The sequence below is a fragment of the Lissotriton vulgaris genome, chromosome 7 (assembly GCF_964263255.1).
Source record: "Lissotriton vulgaris chromosome 7, aLisVul1.2, whole genome shotgun sequence".
In the NCBI taxonomy this organism is placed as follows: Eukaryota; Metazoa; Chordata; class Amphibia; order Caudata; family Salamandridae; genus Lissotriton; species Lissotriton vulgaris.
The window spans coordinates 683,668,024-683,687,624 of NC_141695.1; the positions used below are offsets into that span (position 1 = coordinate 683,668,024).

At 45.8% G+C, this 19,601-nt stretch overlaps 1 protein-coding gene across 1 annotated transcript in view; it reads left to right on the top strand.

Annotated features, from left to right (window-relative positions):
- The window catches only part of ADAP2 (ArfGAP with dual PH domains 2), a 263,061-nt gene that overhangs the window by 26,677 nt on the left and 216,783 nt on the right, over positions 1-19,601 (top strand). The window contains exon 2 of the mRNA XM_086930890.1: positions 7,348-7,478. Within this exon, the coding sequence (XP_086787016.1) occupies positions 7,348-7,478 (131 nt within the window). The remainder of the gene's footprint in view (positions 1-7,347; positions 7,479-19,601) is intronic.

Below are 19,601 nucleotides of genomic sequence, written 5' to 3' on the forward strand. Positions count from 1 at the left end.
CCCACAAACGCCTGCTACCCTTCCCTTCTCTATATCCAGGTCGGGGGTTGTGGGCTGCAAGTCCCGTTTTGAAAAGAAGGTACTAAAACCGGTATGTACCATAGTAAGCCACGGTCCTCCTGGACCGTGGCTGGAATTTCCGTTGTGATGGAAAGGGTCCGGCTCCCGCTTTGTTTCTTCTCCGCGGCTGTTGGGTCCACGTCCTGTTCCTTGGCCTTCTTGGGTATTGGCATGACGAGGACGTCTACGACAGCAGGACCTTCAAGTGGCGGCTCTTCCTCAGCTTCCTTAGTTTTGTCTTCCTGGTTTCTTGAACGCCATCTGTTCGTCAGAGAACTGGATATGTAGGTTTCAGTTGTTCAATCCGGGGCTCTGATATGTCCACGTGACATCATCACGTGATGTGCCTGCATCTTCAGGAAGTTGGTATTCTTAAAGGTATTGTCAACAGTGTTAGCGCTGTATCTAAAGAAGATTGGAAATAGATGTTAGGAGAGACATAAGGGGGCAATGTATCCTCATTCTCCTCCTTATTCCCAAAACATTCAGGTACGTCATGACATCCCCTTACATACCATGAACCCCTAGTCCATAACATTTACTCATGACATTTTAGGGGCGGAGCATAGCGAGGCAAGCCCCCAGTAGCTCATGGTTACAACCACCCAAAGGACTAGCAGGAGGCTGTCGTTTTCAACCATGGTCCTGCCGTAAAGACTCCTGGGATTTTGGCATAATGCACCCTTATTGTACTCCTGAAAGGGTACCCCTCGTACCAATCCTGCAATACATATGTATACATTATTATATTAAATTTATTAGCCAGCCCTCCCGCCGGCGCAGAGGGTAAGAGTATGGGAGGGTGACAGCGTGCCCAGTGGGGGACAGAGGTTGGGAAGTGGGTGGGGGCAGGTATAACGTACTTGTCCCCAGCCCACTGCGCACCGGAAATGATGCCACAGAGGCGCTGGATGTAGGAAGGACTCCCAAAGGTGAGGGTCCCTGCGACAGGGCGTGGGGATGTGCCTAATGTGGCTCCAAGGGAGTCGTCCTCTTATAGGGACTAATACGTGCACCGCGGGCAGCCGCATTCTCAGGACCAGGGGGCAATGTTATTGCCCCAGGGACTGGTCATCCTGCTTCACTCCAGTGTTTTCAGAGGGGTTGCTTGTCTGTCTTGGCCGACTGGCAACTGTTCAATTTGTTTTTTAAAAAGAAAGCCTCACTTTTGAAATGTAATATTTAGAAAGAATCAGTGACTGGCGCTTCGCCTCCAATACCATACAAAGAGCCCAGGTGTGGCTGGGCTCATGATTGCCTGGAGAAGCCAGCAACTCATAACAAGCAGACGTGTGAGCACCTCGACCCTGACTGGAGTCACCAGAGGAGTTTAATATGTGTGACTAATGCATTTTTAGACAGTGATACGACTGCAATGATGAAATGCGTTAGTCTAACTCCTGATGAGTTGTACTTATCAGGACTGGTGGCTATTGCCCCTTCACAAACCTGGTAGTTTAGTGGCCGAATTCTGTCATGTCCTGTAAGTTATGTATTAAATCAGTGGAACTACCTGCTCTGGAGAAAGTTCTAGTGTGTATAATGGAAGTGGTTTCTGAAGTCATTATTTGTGATGTCCAATGTCCCAAAACATATATTCAACATGTGGATACAGTAGAAACCATCCAGTGCTTAGAAACAGAAGTGTGGATGAGGAGCTATATTATAGACAAGTTATTATTTAATAACTGGTGAACTGGGTTCTCTATCATGTTAGAGGGGCTAGTAATAACACGGTTTACTGGTTAAACGTATACCTCATTTCAGGTTCAGCTGTGTTTTTTTGTATTATGACTTTATTTTATGTACTTGAGTAATACCAGGCTCTCAAGTTACCAGAGGCCCAGTTGGCTTGCATTACACCCTCCACCAATTTGAATGGCCACACACACAAAATGGATTCCCTCCTGCACTTAGGATCCACATTAATCTTGTGCGATACACACACCTTTTGATATCATCACTTGTGTATTTGTAGAACACAAATTAACCATAAATCTGTGCTAGGAAGTGGTTAGTCAATTAGAGAGGGGCACACTTTGGGTTCCCCTGCCCACTTTGTCCTACAAACAGCTGCGGCCGGTAGTGGGAGTACCTGCCGGCCGGTGACGTGGGGAGGGGGAGGGGCAGGGTGGGGGGTAGTAATGTATGGATTACAGACCTTAATAGGTAAATAAACATATAAATAAATAAAACGAATATAGTTGCGTGCACTGCATCACCAAATGTGGTGCAGTGCGCGCAATGAAATTCGTTTTATTTATTTATTTATATGTTTACATACCTGTTAAGATCAGTAATCCATACATTACTACCCCCCACCCTGCCCCTCCCCCTCCCTATGTCACCGCCCGGCAGGTACTCCCACTACCGGCCGCGGCTGCCTATAAGCAACTCTTTGGGGTCTCAGTCATGGATGTTGAAGCAACGACCCCTGATTTGCACCTTAACACCCCTGGCACTACCTTTGCGTCCCAGGCCTCATAGGTGGCAAAATCACTGCCAAGGGGACAGAGGCTGCTATTTATTCCTTATTTTATGCAGAATGCATGTGTCTTGATTACTAAATGGCAATAAAAAGTGATGTTAAAAAATGAATGCTACAGAACAAAGAGTACCATACCGAAGTTAATAATATTTCAGGAATTCTGTTTTTATTGACCTGAAAAATATGACATCAAAGTTAAGGCAGGTTCTGTCGGGAGTAAGATAATTACTTTAACAGAATTTATAAATAAAAAGAAAAAAAGGTAAACACACCTAGATTGATGTAATCCATATCAATTGTATTCGTAAATTAATTCATTGTTCTGGTATACAATTAGGCTTATATCATAGTCAGGCTGTCAGAAAAAACAATTTTGGGATTGGTGTCTACTGAGTGAACATTTTATATACATCTTGTACAGCACTATATGTATGTTAGTCACCCTAAGCACTTTGTCACTTCTAGATCACCTTATCACTGGTTAGTTTATAGTTTGCGCCTCCCTTTTAAAAACAAAATCTTTTTTTGTGACAGCTTGACTAAGATATAAGCCTAATTGTATACCAGAAAAATTAATTAATTTACAAATTCAGTTGATATTGATTACATCAATCTAGGTGTGTTTACCTTTTTTCTTTTTATTTATAAATGCTGTTAAGGTAAGTATCTAACTCCCGACCGAATCTACCTTACCTTTGATTTCAGACACCCAGAATCTGAGGGTCACTGGGTTACCCAATTATACTTAATGAATGCTGAAAAATATGAGAGCAATATATAATCAATTACTTAAGGAGAAGAAGACAGCATATGCAAAGTGTTTTAGGAAGAACATCCAGCTTTTTATGGACGTGAAAGCATTTCACCAACAAAAATCTGAAATTGGTCTCAGCATGTCCAGATTTTATTAAAAGGAAAAGTAAGCGCTCCACATAATTTAAAAATCCTATTAGGTGTTTATATAAGACCATCAACACACAAGAGAAAAAGCTTGCACAATAAGGCGAAGTAGCGGCACATTTTAAGTTAAAAGTTACCCCTTGTAGGTTGAAAAAATCTAAAGAGATTCTAAAGGGTCCCTAATTGTAGGTCCCCCGACACAGCTATAACATTATTACAAATTAACACTAACAAATAGGCTACCAGGTTGGTGGAGCTATTTAATGATTGCATCCAAAATCTTTGGCGCCCTTTATCAAAGAAGGGTAGTTTGACTACTCTTATTCATGAGAAATGCCCGTACACCGAGATGTCTTCTTAGGAGATGATTTCTCTACTTGATAAAATTGGGAAAGCGTTTGGGAACTTCCTGCTCTCATATGTAGAAAAATGCCATACGTTGTGGCGCGGGCAACACAAGCATGAAAGAAAAACCAATCCATCCATATGCTTTGTCATGAGAGATTGAAGGATAAATTGCAAAATTAAAAACTTGACCATGGTTGTTACACTATCAACAGAACTGTCTTCTAACTCACAGATCGGTATTTAGGTAAAGTCAAAATGAAGGCATTCCAAGACTGTACAAACAACTATGGAATAAACAGTGTTGTTTGGCTCTCAAATTTCTTCTTCATGTTTTGGTTTTCATTCTTCCTGGATTTCTAGTTCAGACTCATTTCTTGTCCAGCAACTAAATGACACATGATTTGTGCCATTGATGTACCACGAGAATAATCACAGGTCCTCTCAGTAGGTGCCTGACTCGAGCACAGTTTACATATTGCTCTGTGAAAAGGAGGTGAAATAAAAAAGATAAAGAGAGCTCTAAAACCCAGAATCTGAGCATCATCTGGCCATAAACTCCTGACGAATTGAAGTTTGACTCAGGCTTCGGAACGTGAGCAAGTCATATCGCCCTTGTGAAGTCAAGATTTGTGTATAAGATTTAGATTCCGGAATCTCGGAAGCAGGTTGGAGTATGCTTGTCTGTGCAAGGGGCAATCCTAGGAAAGAGGTCACATGTTTTAATGTGGTGGTATTTTCTGAGGCCCAATGCATCCGATTTTCTTGGCAACCACACTCTCTGGATGATGAGGAGACTGATGGGTGTCTGCTAGCCATGTGTTGCTTTTACTGTGATAGAAGGACCAGGCTTGGGGTTAGATGGTTCAAGTGAGGGACCCAGTGGTTATATTGATCCAGTGGTGCCCACGGTGCTTACTTTTGTGTACAGGAACTAATTTTTCCTCATTAGACTTTGACCCGCAGCAGTAGAGAGAACAAGCCCCCTACACTAAGAAACAATAAAATCTTCAGAGCTTCGCCCACTGCTTACACAGTGCGACGGAGTCCTCAACCTAAAAACACAAAAGGGGAAAAGGAAGAGAAAGACGAAAAAACGGTGGCAAACAAAGCATGTATGATAAAGAACCACAAGGAGGGAGCTGCAGGGGCGGGGATGTCTGGAGGTGGGTGATGGAGGCATACGGTGGAATCAAGACTACGCAGCCTTGGTATTTGGCAATGTCACCCCTTTAAGACTGATGGGGCACCCATTCTGTTCCTCATGATGAGGGCTGCAGGCAGGGTACTGATGTTTCTGAACTTTTTCATGAACTGAATGGATGCCTGTATGTAGTGGCAGAGTTTGCATCAATTCCGTTTGCAGCAATGTGTTTCAGTTTGTATTTGATTCTGTAGCAATGTAAGTTTGTTTGTCATTGGTATTTGTGCCAGATTTGTGTCTGTGGGAAATTACAAGAGAAACTGTGTGATGTTGCACTATAGTTTACCATCTCTGCTCTATATTGACTTTAATCTTGTGTTGTGACAAATTAAAGGGTAGCCATCCTGTTGTTTTGGTGTGTCAAAGATTTAAAATGGTCATTCGTGGTATATGAAGCAAATATTTACAACTGTTGCTATAGAAACAGGTCACAGAAAAAGGTGAGTTGCTGTGGTAATTGATTTTGCTCTGCACTACGCATATGATTTGTTTGAAAGTTTGACCCTGAAGGTATTTGTTCTTTTAAGTGTATTTTGTAACATATCTGGTTTGGGGCATCCATGTTATGATTATTGAGGTTTCCATGACATACAGGTTAATAGACAAATACTCCATTGCCACATTGAGGCACAAGTTGTTGTAGTGCTGATGACATATTTTGAGTGGCAAGTCTCCACATCCATTCAAACCTGAAAAATACAATCTGTAGATATTTCTGTTCCGCTGTGCTGTTTTCTGAGGAAGCCTGAAGTATCTTGGATGATGTATATGTCCAAGGTTTTAAAACATGAGCCACGAACTCTGAGACAGTTTACATTTTTATGTTGACTTACAAATGATAGGGAATCAAGGATCTCCAAGTTTTTACATGCTGTGGAACATGAACGGAGCAGATGCGCCTGTTCCACCACCGCTGTGGTGCATAAGTCTGATAATTTGATTCAGTGCAGTCCAGAAGTTAATGATAGGGTCCTCTATGAGTTCTGCTTGTAATTAATATCCAATATCTTTCTATATCCACCTCATGCATTTAAGTATTTCAGAGTTTTTGCACCATGTTGAGTAAGTGAGCCACTCGAATATATCTCCTGCATGAATAGCTCTTAATTGTAAAATTGTGTTCCTGAGACACTATTGTGCTTGCACTACAGTACAGATGTCATTTTTCTTAGATTACCAGTCAGAGCTTTGAGGCTTTGGAGGAAGTCAACCCAGAGTTGTAAAAAATGCAATGGTTTTCCTCTCAGAATGACGCAATCTTGGGAGCTCACTGTGCATCCTGCAAATTCACATATTAGACTGGGTGAACAATATGTGTATAATTATGTTGAATAGTAATAATATCATACAACAATGCTTCGCATAAGTATCTTATGTGAAAGACTGTTGATATCAATTGGACAAAGAAGTTTCATGAATATTCACAACACTTACCAGAACCAAATGGTTCTGGCACATTAATGAAACAAAACAATAAAAGAAACCCAATGAACACCACTTTTAAGGGCAGAATATTGTTTATCTATGGTAGTGAAACCACATGCATCCAGTCACAAGGACCCGACTGACCCAAAACACAATAATTTAAAAAGGAAAACATGCAATGTGTTCCCAGTGTCAAAGCCACAACATCAATACTATAAATGAAATAATAAATAAGTGAGGCTTTTGTTTAATAACAGACCCCTCCATTCCATGTTTCCATTCTGTCAACCACCACTACGTCGTGCAGGTGATTACCATTGTATTGTCCATGTCTTTCCAAATTATGATCAGTTTGACCGTTTCATGTGTTTTTAAGTATTGCTTCAACCAGTTTTGCTAGCAGCCCAAGAAAAGTCATAACTGAATCCGCTCTGTAGCGCAATATGTTTTGCTAGGCACACCATAAGCCCTATTTTATGATCTACAAGTAAATCTACTCCTAGGTTCCTATCTGGGTAACCAACCCAGCAACCTTTGTGGCTGGCACATTTCCACTTCAAATGGATGGACATGTCCCTGCTGCAACCGTTTCACAAACTCCAATCATGTTGTAAATCTGAACATTAGCAGCTCATTTTTTGGGTGAATTTATTTCTTGCTTTAAATATGGGTCTTTAATTCAGCAGGGAACACGTTCTTCCCTGAAAACCAAAAAAATGCTTTTAAATTAAAAACATCCTTCTACACTTAATCTGCCATTTCCACGTCAGCACAAAGTTATGCCGCTTACCTTGCTTGGTCTAGAAATTCCAATTTCACGTAGCATAGGAATCCAAACGAGAACGTTGAGATAAATGAGGTACACGCTAATTACCTTCTACAGAACTACTGACACGGGTTTTTCTATTGTTTTATACCATTACAGATCCTGTTTGGACTTCATATCAACTTGGCATTTTTATTTGTGTTGAGTGCTCGGGAATCCACCGCGACCTACATGAAATCAGCAAGGTCAAGTCAGTCCACCTGGATTACTGGAAGGATGAACACATTCAGGTGCTGTAAGAGATGAAAAGAGGCTAGTGTTTATTAAAATGAGGCACTTCTTCCTGCATTCGTCTTGAGAGACACTCCTTGGCTGGAAATGCAGCTTGACATTTACATTAGAGTAAAAGGTATTTTACAAGGTGCAAGTCTAAATCCGTTGTAATTTACAGAGCGCGGGTGATTTCCCTGAATCAGCCACACCGCACACTCCCATGCTGCTAAAATGTCATATAAATGGCAAACACAATTGAATATTGACCCTAATTTGAGCTTGTTTCCCACCAAGAAGGCACATGAAACAAAAGAGAGTAAATTTGTGTAGCAGCCAGTGTAAACTTATTTACACATCCATCAGTATACCCTGCAGAAAGTCAAATGAAAATAGATATCTTACTACAATAAGTTGTTGGCACCAAAATGTTTCTAGACTTGCGGAGCAAATTGTGTGTTGATCAAAACGGCAGTCACGACTTACCTTCTCTAAGTAACAGCGAGCACGCTGCTGTGTGCCGCTGACTAAATTGGTGCATTTAATTCCAGCATCCAGGAACCGTGGTATTTGCTCTTGCACTTGAAATATCTGCCGATGTATCAGCCCCAACTGGTCAAATGTTGGTGGGGATCACCACACTTACGGCCACATGCATCATTGTATGGTTTTGTAATTCCTTATTTGCGATTTTTAGGGAATCGCAAATAAGGAATCGCAAAATGGGATGCATGATTTTAATCGCATAATATTTGCAATTCGGTAAAAATCGCAATTTTTACCGAATCGCAAATATTATGCGAATTCTAATTTGCGATTTCGCAATTCCCATTGATTCCTATGGGCCAAAAGGCCCATAGGAATCAATGGGAAGGCATTGACATTTTGCGAATTTCAATTAGCGATTCGCAAAATGTTAATGCGTTCCATGGGTGCAGGGGGGGTCCAAAGGCCCCCCCCTGCTCCCCTGAAATGTATTTTAAAGTGCATGTTTCACACACACATGTCCTAAAGACATGTGTGTCTGTAACATGACAGTGTGTAAAATGCAATTTTGAGCATTTTAATACTTTTTCGCTATTTACCACGAGGTTCACCCTCGTGGTAATTTGCACCCCCTAATTGCAAATTCGCAATTTTAAAAGCAATCATGCATTGCTTTTAAGGAATCGCAAATTTGCGATTCCTTAAAAGCAATCGAATTTTTGGAATTCGCTAAAAATAGCGATTTTGCCAAAAATGTTTGATGCATCCCAAAAACCTATTTAGGAATCGCAAACGGCCGAATTTACCGATTCGCACCGTTTGCACTTCCTAAATAGGTTGATGCATGTGGCCGTTTCTGAGGCAAAGTGAGACCGTGCAGGTCACAGTGAATGTGGTTAATATAGATATGCTCTTCAAATGTATTTTCATTCTAATTTGTGCAAAGTGCACTTCTTTGTATATTAAATTGAGAAAACTGATACTGGCCTCCATATTTTGAGGGTGCTTACAATTTAATATGATAGTAGATTCCTAAGCATTAATATATCTCCATTGTTTCACCAATATTTGTGATACAATGTATTGAATCTAAAAGATCCCCGCATTTATTTCATCTCAAAGACTAGAGAGCATATTGTCCTAACCTGATGACGATTCTCGCAATCCCACCTATCTCATATTTGCAGTCAATTTCTGTTGTGGAAATCAAATTAAGAGAAATGTACAAAAAGTTATATCAATCAATTTTTCAGTGAGTTGTATTCGACTAACAACCGATTAGTCAGTGGAGTGCACATTGTTGGTGCATGTGTAATGCTAGTGAGTAATTTATGGTTTTTGTCAGTGTAGGGGCTAGTTGATGACTATTTCTTAAAGGATAGTTTGGTAAAGATGGCTAGATAATTTAGAGTGTTAAAGCATTAAGGTTAAGATGCATGTGGTTGCAACAATATTTTGAAGAAAACATTGTCATAGTGATGCAGTGCGGGGTGGTGGTTTTGTGTGTTGCTATGGACTAATGTAAAGGTTGTGATGGTAACTGCATGATCAACAGGACCACGAAAGCCAGCTTAATTAACACAGTAGTATCATCTTTTAAGGTGGGATACACGCCATATCCATAATAGTTGAGTATAAAGGTTGTCTTCAACATTGAAAACAAAGATTCGATACTGCAGGTAGGACCGTGTTGCTGTGATAAGTTGTGTTGGGTGGAGCTACATTTGGTTCAGTTAGAGTTAGACCCTCAATTGATTTTGTGAAATATGGCAATCAAGGGGGCTTAAAATACTGCAGGGCCACCAGGTCTGATAGTAGGTGGTAATATAACATGTTAGCAATAATGTTAAGGGTAATATCTTGACATACATTCCCATGAATAGAAATGCTGTCTCTAAATTCAGATATAATAGATAGAATGACACGTAAAAAGGGTTGAAGTTAGAACCCAGCACTGGATTATAAGCAGGGCTGGGATGACAAATTAGTAACTGGTCTCACAACAACATTTACCACTGTTAGCAACATACACACACTTTCGACAGAATTTATTAGGAAGAACATCTCACATATCCTATACTAAACCGATGTACCTGACCTTCCAACCAGGATTGTGTGAAATTGAGACTATACCATAATTCTTACCAAAGCCCCTACACAATCTAAAAAAGCCCTTTGTTCGATCCTTTATTTATTTATTCTATTCTGCCACTGGGCTGATAAAAAATATGGTGGATAGCAGAAAGATGTTTACTTATTGTCTATCCTTTGTGGCCTTTGATGCCTATAAGAGAGCCCTGTGGAGGCGGAGCCTGCCTCCCGCAAGATCACAACAAATAGGCCAACACGGTCAGAGACCGCGACTCCACCGGTATAAAAGTGTCCTGGCCTGGCATCGTCGACAGCTGCTCTCATAGCCACCGATCTCCTCCATTCCCTCCCCCTGAAACCCTTTTCTTCGCTTATGGCACCCATTCTTCTGACCCTCCCCTCGGTGACATCCATTTTGCCCCTCCATGCCCTGGGGCGCCCATTCTCCTCCCCAGCTGCTCTGAGCAGCGCCCGATCAGCTGTGATCTCATTCCTTCCAGGGGTTCCTGCTTCACACGCCGGAACCCGTGTGAAATAAACAGTGCTGGAGAGCTTTGTTACTGTACACTTCACACCTATCCTGCCACATTCAATTAAGATTAGAGGAAGATGGAAGGGGCTACAGTAACAGCTCCATCCAGAAGCATGTATTTCACCCTAGGCTTTGAAGCAATGAAGCGAGATGCCAGGTTGGTGCCAGAGATAGAAAAGCTTTTAGATTGAACTCTGAAGTCTCTTTGGCACCAGGCATCCCTCTTCTCTGCTCTGTCCTGCTGCAAGGCGGCGTCCTGCATTGCTGCCTCTGCATACAGCACATTTTGCTTTCTTGGGTTAAAAATCTTGTTTATGGAGGCAGTACAATTGGCAAGGAGAAGGAATCAGTGGGAGGAAATTAGCTTGCCCACAAGAGCATTCACACATACATTCACCAGACTCATTCATACAATTTAACTTGCCAAGAGAAAATTCATAGCACACATCCAGGCTAGTCAAGATAAACCACGATGAATATCAAGTCACCTCAGCAACAAACAGTATCGCCACATCATTTCTATACACATAACCTTTCTGAGTATTGTGCAAGCCACATAAACCAGTTAGCATGCAAGTATCTAGGCTAAATCTCAGACAACCACAAACAAGCTCTATTTATCAGCAACAGAAATTACAATACCTTCATGCTGTCTCATACAAATTAGAAGTCACAAACAACTCCACGCTCGGGGTTTGCAATGTAATCTTCAAAACCACAGTGAGAAGGAACCAAACAGGAATAGTGCTGCAAGGTCATATAAATGGTAGGATGCTCATCATGAAAATATATATGACACAATAATTGGCAGAAACTCACCATATAAATATATATGACACAACATCAGTTGTGTTGTGAGTAGCACAGGTAGGCCAGTCAGATCTGCCACGTCTGTTAGTCCCCAGCCTAAAATGAACCATGTTGATTCTGCATTCTAATAGCTGCTGAAATGTTGACTGTTACAGCAGTGATTGCATAAAATGAAGCAAACGTTTCAACCATGATCAGATTAGTTGACATCCACAGGAACAGCATCCAAACCTTTGGAATATCCTCAGGACTGGAGTTCTAAGACTTAAAACCGCATTGCTCTTTCATGCCAGTAGATGGTGCTGTCCGCCACCGCGTTGACTTTCTTATCTCCGCTCTGAAAGTGACGATAGAGCTACGTTTAAGCACCATCCCTGTTTGTCAACGTCAGTTAGTTTCTTTCCATGCCTTTGTAAGGAGATTCAGAGCTCCCATCCACTTTTTGTTCTTGTCGGTTTTTTCCCCCAAAATTCTCCTTTACCTACATGCTTGGCAGCCAGGCCAAGTACCACGCATCAGGCGTTAGACTAACGCATTTCAATGGGGCGGTTCGCATCACTTCACTGAAATGCTTTGTTACGCATATATAGTGCCTCAGCTCAGCTGTCAAGTGGCCCGGAGAGCGCTGGCTGATTAGTGTTCAAATATGATTTGGTTGGGGGCGTGGCCAAGATGGCGGGGTGAGCGGACGCTTCTTCCCGCAGCTCCTCCGGCCCGACTAGGCCCGAGCCCTTTTTCATCAGCTTCTCTCCCCCCGCTGGAGCTCAGCGGCCGGGGGAAGGGTGGCGGAGACCCTGGGGCACACATTGGTGCAACTTTGGTCCAGAACGCTCCGGCGGAGGCACGCTCAGAGACCGATCGACTATCTGCGGAGCGCCACGGAGGCGGAGCGGAGCGGAGGCCGGGAGGCCTGGACGGACCCTGCTGCTGGTGTCTGGTGGCCTGGCATGGAGCTCACTTGCATACTCGCATCAGATTGTGCCCGGTATGGTACGCCGGATGGGTGGCTACCACGAGATGTCAAGGGTTGCCTATTGTCTGATCGTGGAGGCACTTGGATCTGCAGCGGTGGCCTGATATATTGCGTGAGCCAGTTTGGGACAGTGCTCAGGATTTTGGGCCAGGTCATTTGTCCTTTTTTCGGCGCGGCGACCCTGGGGGAGGCTCAATTCACGGGCACTGACTCTTGGCGTGGCCTTGGCGGTGCCATCGGGCTCGGAGGGTCTGCCCGGCTACGCCCAGCCGCCATCTTATCTTCACGGCGACGGTGACGAAGGACTCCTGCAGTGTCGCCCGGGGACAGCTCCTACACCCCCGGTCCTGTATAGCTCTTTCGTGCTGAGGGAGGCTGCGGTCTGGGTCCCCCCTGTAGTGGCCAGTGCCTGAACTTTGGCGGCCTCTGCGACAGAGCTGGCCCGCCATTTTGTCCTCTGTGGCGCAGCACCCGTGGTGTTCCTACAACAACGGGCGTTCCCCCCCGGCAGCGCCCTGCCAGCCGTTGGAGACTCATCGACGCCGATACCTGCTGCCGGTGACCTGAGATCGCACATCTGATTGAGTTGAGTGCGGCGGTCTACAGAGCACGAATGTCGGGGAACCGAGGATCGAGGAAGGGGGACCGCACCCTGCCGGACATGCTCAGCAGGGCCCAGCAACAACGTGACAGGGCGCAACCGTCCCCAAGCTCTTCTAGAACTGCAGCGGACCCGGCCGGGGGTGAGCCCCCCGTCACAAGGTCCTTCATGGAAGACCTGTTCAATTCGCTTAAGGCTGACTTTCAGACGCTGAAGCAGGAGGTGGCCAGCGAAGTGCGCGAGGTCCGCAGGGAGGTGGAAGGCCTAGGTGAGCGGATGGAGACGGTGGAGGCCGCGTCTCAACAGAGCGACGAGGAGATTGTCCACTTACAGCAAGACGTTCTCCGTCTCAGAGAGCAGCATGTCGAACTCCAGGCACATAACGAAGACCTGGAGAACAGGTCGAGAAGAAACAACATTCGAGTCCGAGGTGTACCGTCCGCGGATGAAGGGACAGATTTGACGGGCTACCTGAAGGACTTGTTCAGGGAGATTCTGGGAGAGCCTGTGGACTTCCCGATTCGAATCGACAGGGCCCACAGGGTCGGTCGACAGCGACAGTCGACAGCACCTCCACCGGACATTTTGGCCTACCTCCCGGATTTCCCAGTGAAGGAACGCATAATGGCTGAGGCCCGCAAGAAACAGCCGCTGACCTTCCGCGAACGGCCTGTGGCGTTGTTTCAAGACCTATCTGCCATCACGCTACAGAAGCGCAGGTCCTTCAAAATCGCGACGGATTTCCTGAGAGAGAATGAGACGCCGTACTCTTGGGGGCATCCCTTTCACCTAATATTCCGCTAGAATGGCGTGCTGCACCAGCTGCGCTCCTTGCAAGATGTCTGTGGTGTCCTGGGCCTCACGGCCACGGAAGAGGGTGAAGCGCCACCGGGCTGGAGGCGTTCTGATCGCAGAGGGCGACGGAGGTCGGCGAGGAGGAGATCGACGGCGAGTGCTGGACGGCCGGACTCACCCACCATCAGGGCAGAAATGGCCAACGCCTTGAGAGAAGCGGCCAGGGACTTGGCCGCCACGAACGGAGTCGCCATGATGGCGTAGATTCACTCCGGGGGGAGATGGACATAGCTTCTGCAATGCCAGGTTTGGGGGTTGGAGGGAAGGTCGGGGGGGAGGTGGGAAAAACGAGTGGCCGGACGTCCACTTTTTGTACTTTCCACAGACTTGTCCGTTTTGAGACATGACTGGGACAATGGGTTGTTTGTGTGTGGGTGGGGAGTTGGCTAGTTGCCATGGGTTTGTTTTGGAAGGGGTTGGGAGTTGTTTAGGGGTAGAAGGGGTACCGTCCAATATCTCAAATGTTATTGCCTGGTTTTACTTTGCTTGTCCTGCACTGCTGTCCTGGGCCCCCCCCGCTCATTGATTGCCCGCGGCTTGGCACTTACGGTCCCTTAGGGATATGTCGACATTGAAGGTAGTGACCCTTAATGTTAAGGGTCTGAACAACCCGGTGAAGCGAAGGGCGATCTTCTCTGCTGGAGGGGACACAAGCAGATATATGCCTCCTGCAGGAGACCCATTTACTGCCACGGGATTGTCATAGGATGCGCTCTAATAAGTTCCCGACTCAGTTTTTCTCCTCTGCTGCATTTAAGACGGCAGGGGTGGCCATTTTGCTAGAGAGTTCCTTCAGGGGGGAGGTGTTGTACAAATTTGCGGAACAGAAGGGGAGGCTATTGGCATACCGCCTCCGGCTAGGGGACACTACGTTCACTATTGGTTCCATATATAGCCCAAATGATCACCAAGAGCGCTTTCTAGATTCGGTGCTGGTAGACGTGACTGCCTCCCCTGATCGACATGTCATTCTAGGGGGTGATTTGAATATAGTCTTTGACTCTACCCTCGACAGATCGGCGCAGCGATACCCGCAGACTGGGGAACTTTCACAGGCTGCGAAGGCTCGAATCACTGATATGGATCTGCATGACCTTTGGCGCACCCTCCACCCCACGGATAGGGACTATTCTTATTATTCACATGCGCACCGGACATACACACGGCTAGACTACTTATTGGTTAGCGGACCAGTGCGTGCTGCGGCTGCGGCGGCGGACATTGGTGTCCTGTCGCTGTCTGATCATGCGCCAGTCGTGGGCACTTTTGCACTTCCAACGGCCTCCCCCTCTCGGGGGGTGTGGCGTCTTGGGGACACCCTCCTGCATAAAAAAACGGTTGTGAAGCATATTGAGGAGGCGATCCGGGAATACCAGGCGCACAATGATAACTCGGACACCTCGCCGGCGACACAGTGGGCGGCGTTGAAGGCGGATCTTCGGGGAGAGTTCATTTCCATCTCCTCAGCAGAAAACAGGGAGAGACAGCGTAAGAGGGAGGAGCTGACTTCCCAGGTCCGGGAATTGGAGCAGGTCCATCGTCGTACCGGAGCTCCTAGGGTGTGGAGGCAGTTGAAGGCTGCCAGGAAGCTCCTGTCGGCGTTGGACATGGATAGGGCGGAATACGCGGCGCTGCGTCTAAAACATGCGTTCTACACGGGTGGGGATAGGTGTGGCAAGCTTTTGGATCACAAAACCAATACTACTCAGACAACACCCGTGAGAACAACGTGCAAGCTGGTTTATGCAGGCCAAGTCAAGGCTCAAGAGCATATGGAGAAAATAGTTCCCATCAGAAGCCACACTGTACCGCCCTCTTTCTCATCATTTGGGTTCTCCTTACCCAGGAGACAAAACGGCCGGTCTGATGTTACCGTGACCGATAAATGTGACAAGTGGGTAGTATGTATTATACAGAAATTAAAGTGGCTACTGAAAAAAGCAGTGTATAGTGGTAGGAGTGAAAAAGTGAAGGGTTTTAATAAAATTAGGTGAATCGGGTAGAAAAACGAATTTTATTAGTATCTCCCAATCCCTAAGGTTAAAAAGCAAGTGCAAGTGCGGGTTTGAAATAATAACCGTACTTGATGGTGGTCAACATGTTTCTGCATCATTAGAACAAATTTTCAAATGCATTCTTCAGGACCTTGTTATACAACACTACTGCTTAAAATAAATGAAAAGATATCACCTGAAAGTTCCAGGTTGTGTACTCAACCGTATACTGTTAACGCATAGTATCGCACGGTAATGGATCCAAACAGAAAGACAAACAAACAAGAAAACAAAAGAACATGAATGTTTCATATTCCCGCAGTTTTTCAATTAAAACCACAGTGTGATGGAATCACATTCACACATACTAGGAGAAGAATTCCAATATAGACACTCACCCATATGTGATGGTTGAGAGGCTTCACCCCACCTGGCTACGGCTCAGGTATGAGGAGCACCGCTCTAGAAATAATTTATAAGTTATTTTTAACAATGGGTTAAAAGGAGTTTACACGGAGGAAAACAAAGATGGCTTGGTTACTCCATCAAATAATACGTTGGTTCATTGTAGGTGACCCCGCCTGTACTAGACCCCAGCAATCAGACTGATGGCTTAATTTCTAGTAAAGAGGCCTTTAATATCCACTCAAAAAATCTGAAAGCTCAATTGAGTGAGAAAAATTATCCAAAGAAAATTATCCGCCAGTCCAAAAAGAGGGCATCGAACAATAACAGAGAGTCTCTACTGGAGATACACCCTCCCAAAGAAAAGACCAACCGAATTGCCTTTGTCAATACATTCAACAGTAGATCAAATCAAGTACAAAGGATCATAAAGAAACATTGGTCGATTTTGAGTGTCTATATTGGAATTCATCTCCTAGTATGTGTGAATGTGATTCCATCACACTGTGGTTTTTATTGAAAAACTGCGGGAATATGAAACATTCATGTTCTTTTGTTTTCTTGTTTGTTTGTCTTTCTGTTTGGATCCATTACCGTGCGATACTATGCGTTAACAGTATACGGTTGGGTACACAACCTGGAACTTTCAGGTGATATCTTTTCATTTATTTTAAGCAGTAGTGTTGTATAACAAGGTCCTGAAGAATGCATTTGAAAATTTGTTCTAATGATGCAGAAACATGTTGACCACCATCAAGTACGGTTATTATTTCAAACCCGCACTTGCACTTGCTTTTTAACCTTAGGGATTGGGAGATACTAATAAAATTCGTTTTTCTACCCGATTCACCTAATTTTATTAAACCCTTCACTTTTTCACTCCTACCACTATACACTGCTTTTTTCAGTAGCCACTTTAATTTCTGTATAATACATACTACCCACTTGTCACATTTATCGGTCACGGTTACATCAGACCGGCCGTTTTGTCTCCTGGGTAAGGAGAACCCAAATGATGAGAAAGAGGGCGGTACAGTGTGGCTTCTGATGGGAACTATTTTCTCCATATGCTCTTGAGCCTTGACTTGGCCTGCATAAACCAGCTTGCACGTTGTTCTCACGGGTGTTGTCTGCGTAGTATTGGTTTTGTGATCCATTTTGATTGACTTACTATATATGACTCCCAGGTATAATTTGTTGTTATAATATTGTGTTTGGGTCATGTACCTGGTCGGTCGTTAAACCTGCCCTCAGACCCTCCTCTCATTGTTTGTTGTGTATGTGGCAAGCTTTTGGCCAACAGGCTCCGAATCGCGCACCAGCGTAACGTGGTGAAGGAACTGCTCGGCGCTGATGGGGTGGCGGTCTCTGATGACGCCGCGGTGGCAGAAACGTTCTGTAGTTTCTATGAGGCGCTTTACGCGGGGGAACCCCCCTCGTCGCAGGATGCCGCGGATTATCTGGAGTCTGTAGCCCTTCCGGTGCTGGACTTAGCGCAGGCGGAACACCTCGAGCGCAGCATTCATGTGGAGGAGGTGATATCCCCGATAGCCAGACTCAAACACAGGAAAGCTCCGGGCCCGGACGGTTACACTTCCCTGTTTTATAAAACCTTTTGCCCGGTCGTAGCCCCTATTCTCACCCGCCTATTTAACTCCTTTTCCGAGCCAGTAGCCATTCCACCGGACCTGTTAAGAGCAACGGTCTCAGTGATCCCGAAACCTGGGAAAGACCGGCCCCTCTGCGGCTCATACCGGCCCATCTCACTCCTGAATGTCGACCTTAAATTATACACAGGGATTCTGGCATCCAGATTGGCCCTGCATCTGCCGGGCCTGGTTGAGGCTGATCAAGCTGGCTTTGTGCCTGGCAGACAAACCGTCGATAACACTAAGAGAGTAGCACACATTTTGGAGAAAGCCTCGCGGATCCCCGGTGAAAGGATGTTGCTAGCGGTAGATACCGAGAAGGCATTCGATCGCGTTCACTGGCCTTATCTCGAGCAGGTGCTCCGGAAACTGGGTATTGGAGACAAATTCTGCTCGATGGTCTTCAATTGCTACAAATCCCCTTCGGCAACAGTGAGAGTTAATGGGTGCAGCTCCCGTAGCTTTACGATCGAAAGGGGAACTAGGCAGGGGTGCCCGCTTTCCCCACTCCTCTTTGCTCTCTATATGGAGCCGTTTGCCCAGAGAATTCGCCAGAACCCGGACGCGATTGGGATCAAGATGGGGCAGTATGTCCACATGGTCAGTCTTTATGCGGACGACGTCCTGTTGACCTTGGACGATCCTAGACGGGCCCTCCCCGCTTGTATTCAGGAACTAGACGCTTTCTCGAAAGTGGCTGGTTTTAAAATGAACATGGGCAAGTCGGTGGCTCTGGATGTGTCCCTGGCCGCGGATACCAGACGAGATCTGCAGCGGCTTTCCCCATGCAGTGGTCCTCATCACTGGTGCCGTATCTGGGGATTCTGCTAGCACCAACGTTGCCAGCGATGGTAACGGCCAACTATGCCTCTCTTAGCAGGAAAATCAAGGAAGAGCTGGGCCGCTGGAGTAAAAGTTTGCTGTCCTGGCTGGGCAGGATTGCAGCGATCAAGATGACGGTCCTGCCCCAGATTCTGTACCTCTTTCGAGCCTTGCCGCTTCAGCCTCCTGTGGGCTGGATTAGACAGACACAAGCCGACATTGCACGCTTCGTCTGGCAAGGCCGCAAGCTGAGGATGAAGAGGGTTCTTTCCACGCTGGCCCCGGAGGCGGGGGGGGCCTTGGCATCCCGGATCTCCGGAAATACTTCCAGGCGGCGCAGCTGCGCTACCTAGTGGAGTGGAGCAGGTGGGAATCCGACAAGCACTGGCTCTTTCAGGACCAGGCAGTGGCAGGGCGCACCCTCCAGGAAGTTCCTTTCTTACGTCTGGTTCATCGCCCCCCCAACCTCTATGCTTCCTTCGTCACGCGAGTCCCCTTGAGGGTGTGGGATACAGTCAATGAAGTTCGTGACCTCACCGCGTTCCCTTCGCCCTTCACGCCGATAGTGGATAACCCTGATTTCTCCCCCGGGATGGAACCAGGCGCTTTATCCCACTGGAGGGCGGCGGGCTGCCGAGCGCTCTTCCAGATATATGGACCGGAGGGAGTGGTCCCTTTTCAGCAACTGAAACAGGAGTTCCAACTGCCTGAGTCGAATATATTGCGATATATGCAAGTTAGGCACTGGGCGCTTCAATCTCAGGTGCGGGGCTCTGCTGATCGCCAGATAACGCCATACGAGCGGTGGTTAGTGACCCGCGCCTCTGATGCTAAACTAATTACCGACCTTTACAAATTCCTGCAGCCCCCTCCGTTTCATTTCTATAACCCGGGTAGGGAACGTTGGAATAGGGAATTGGGTAGG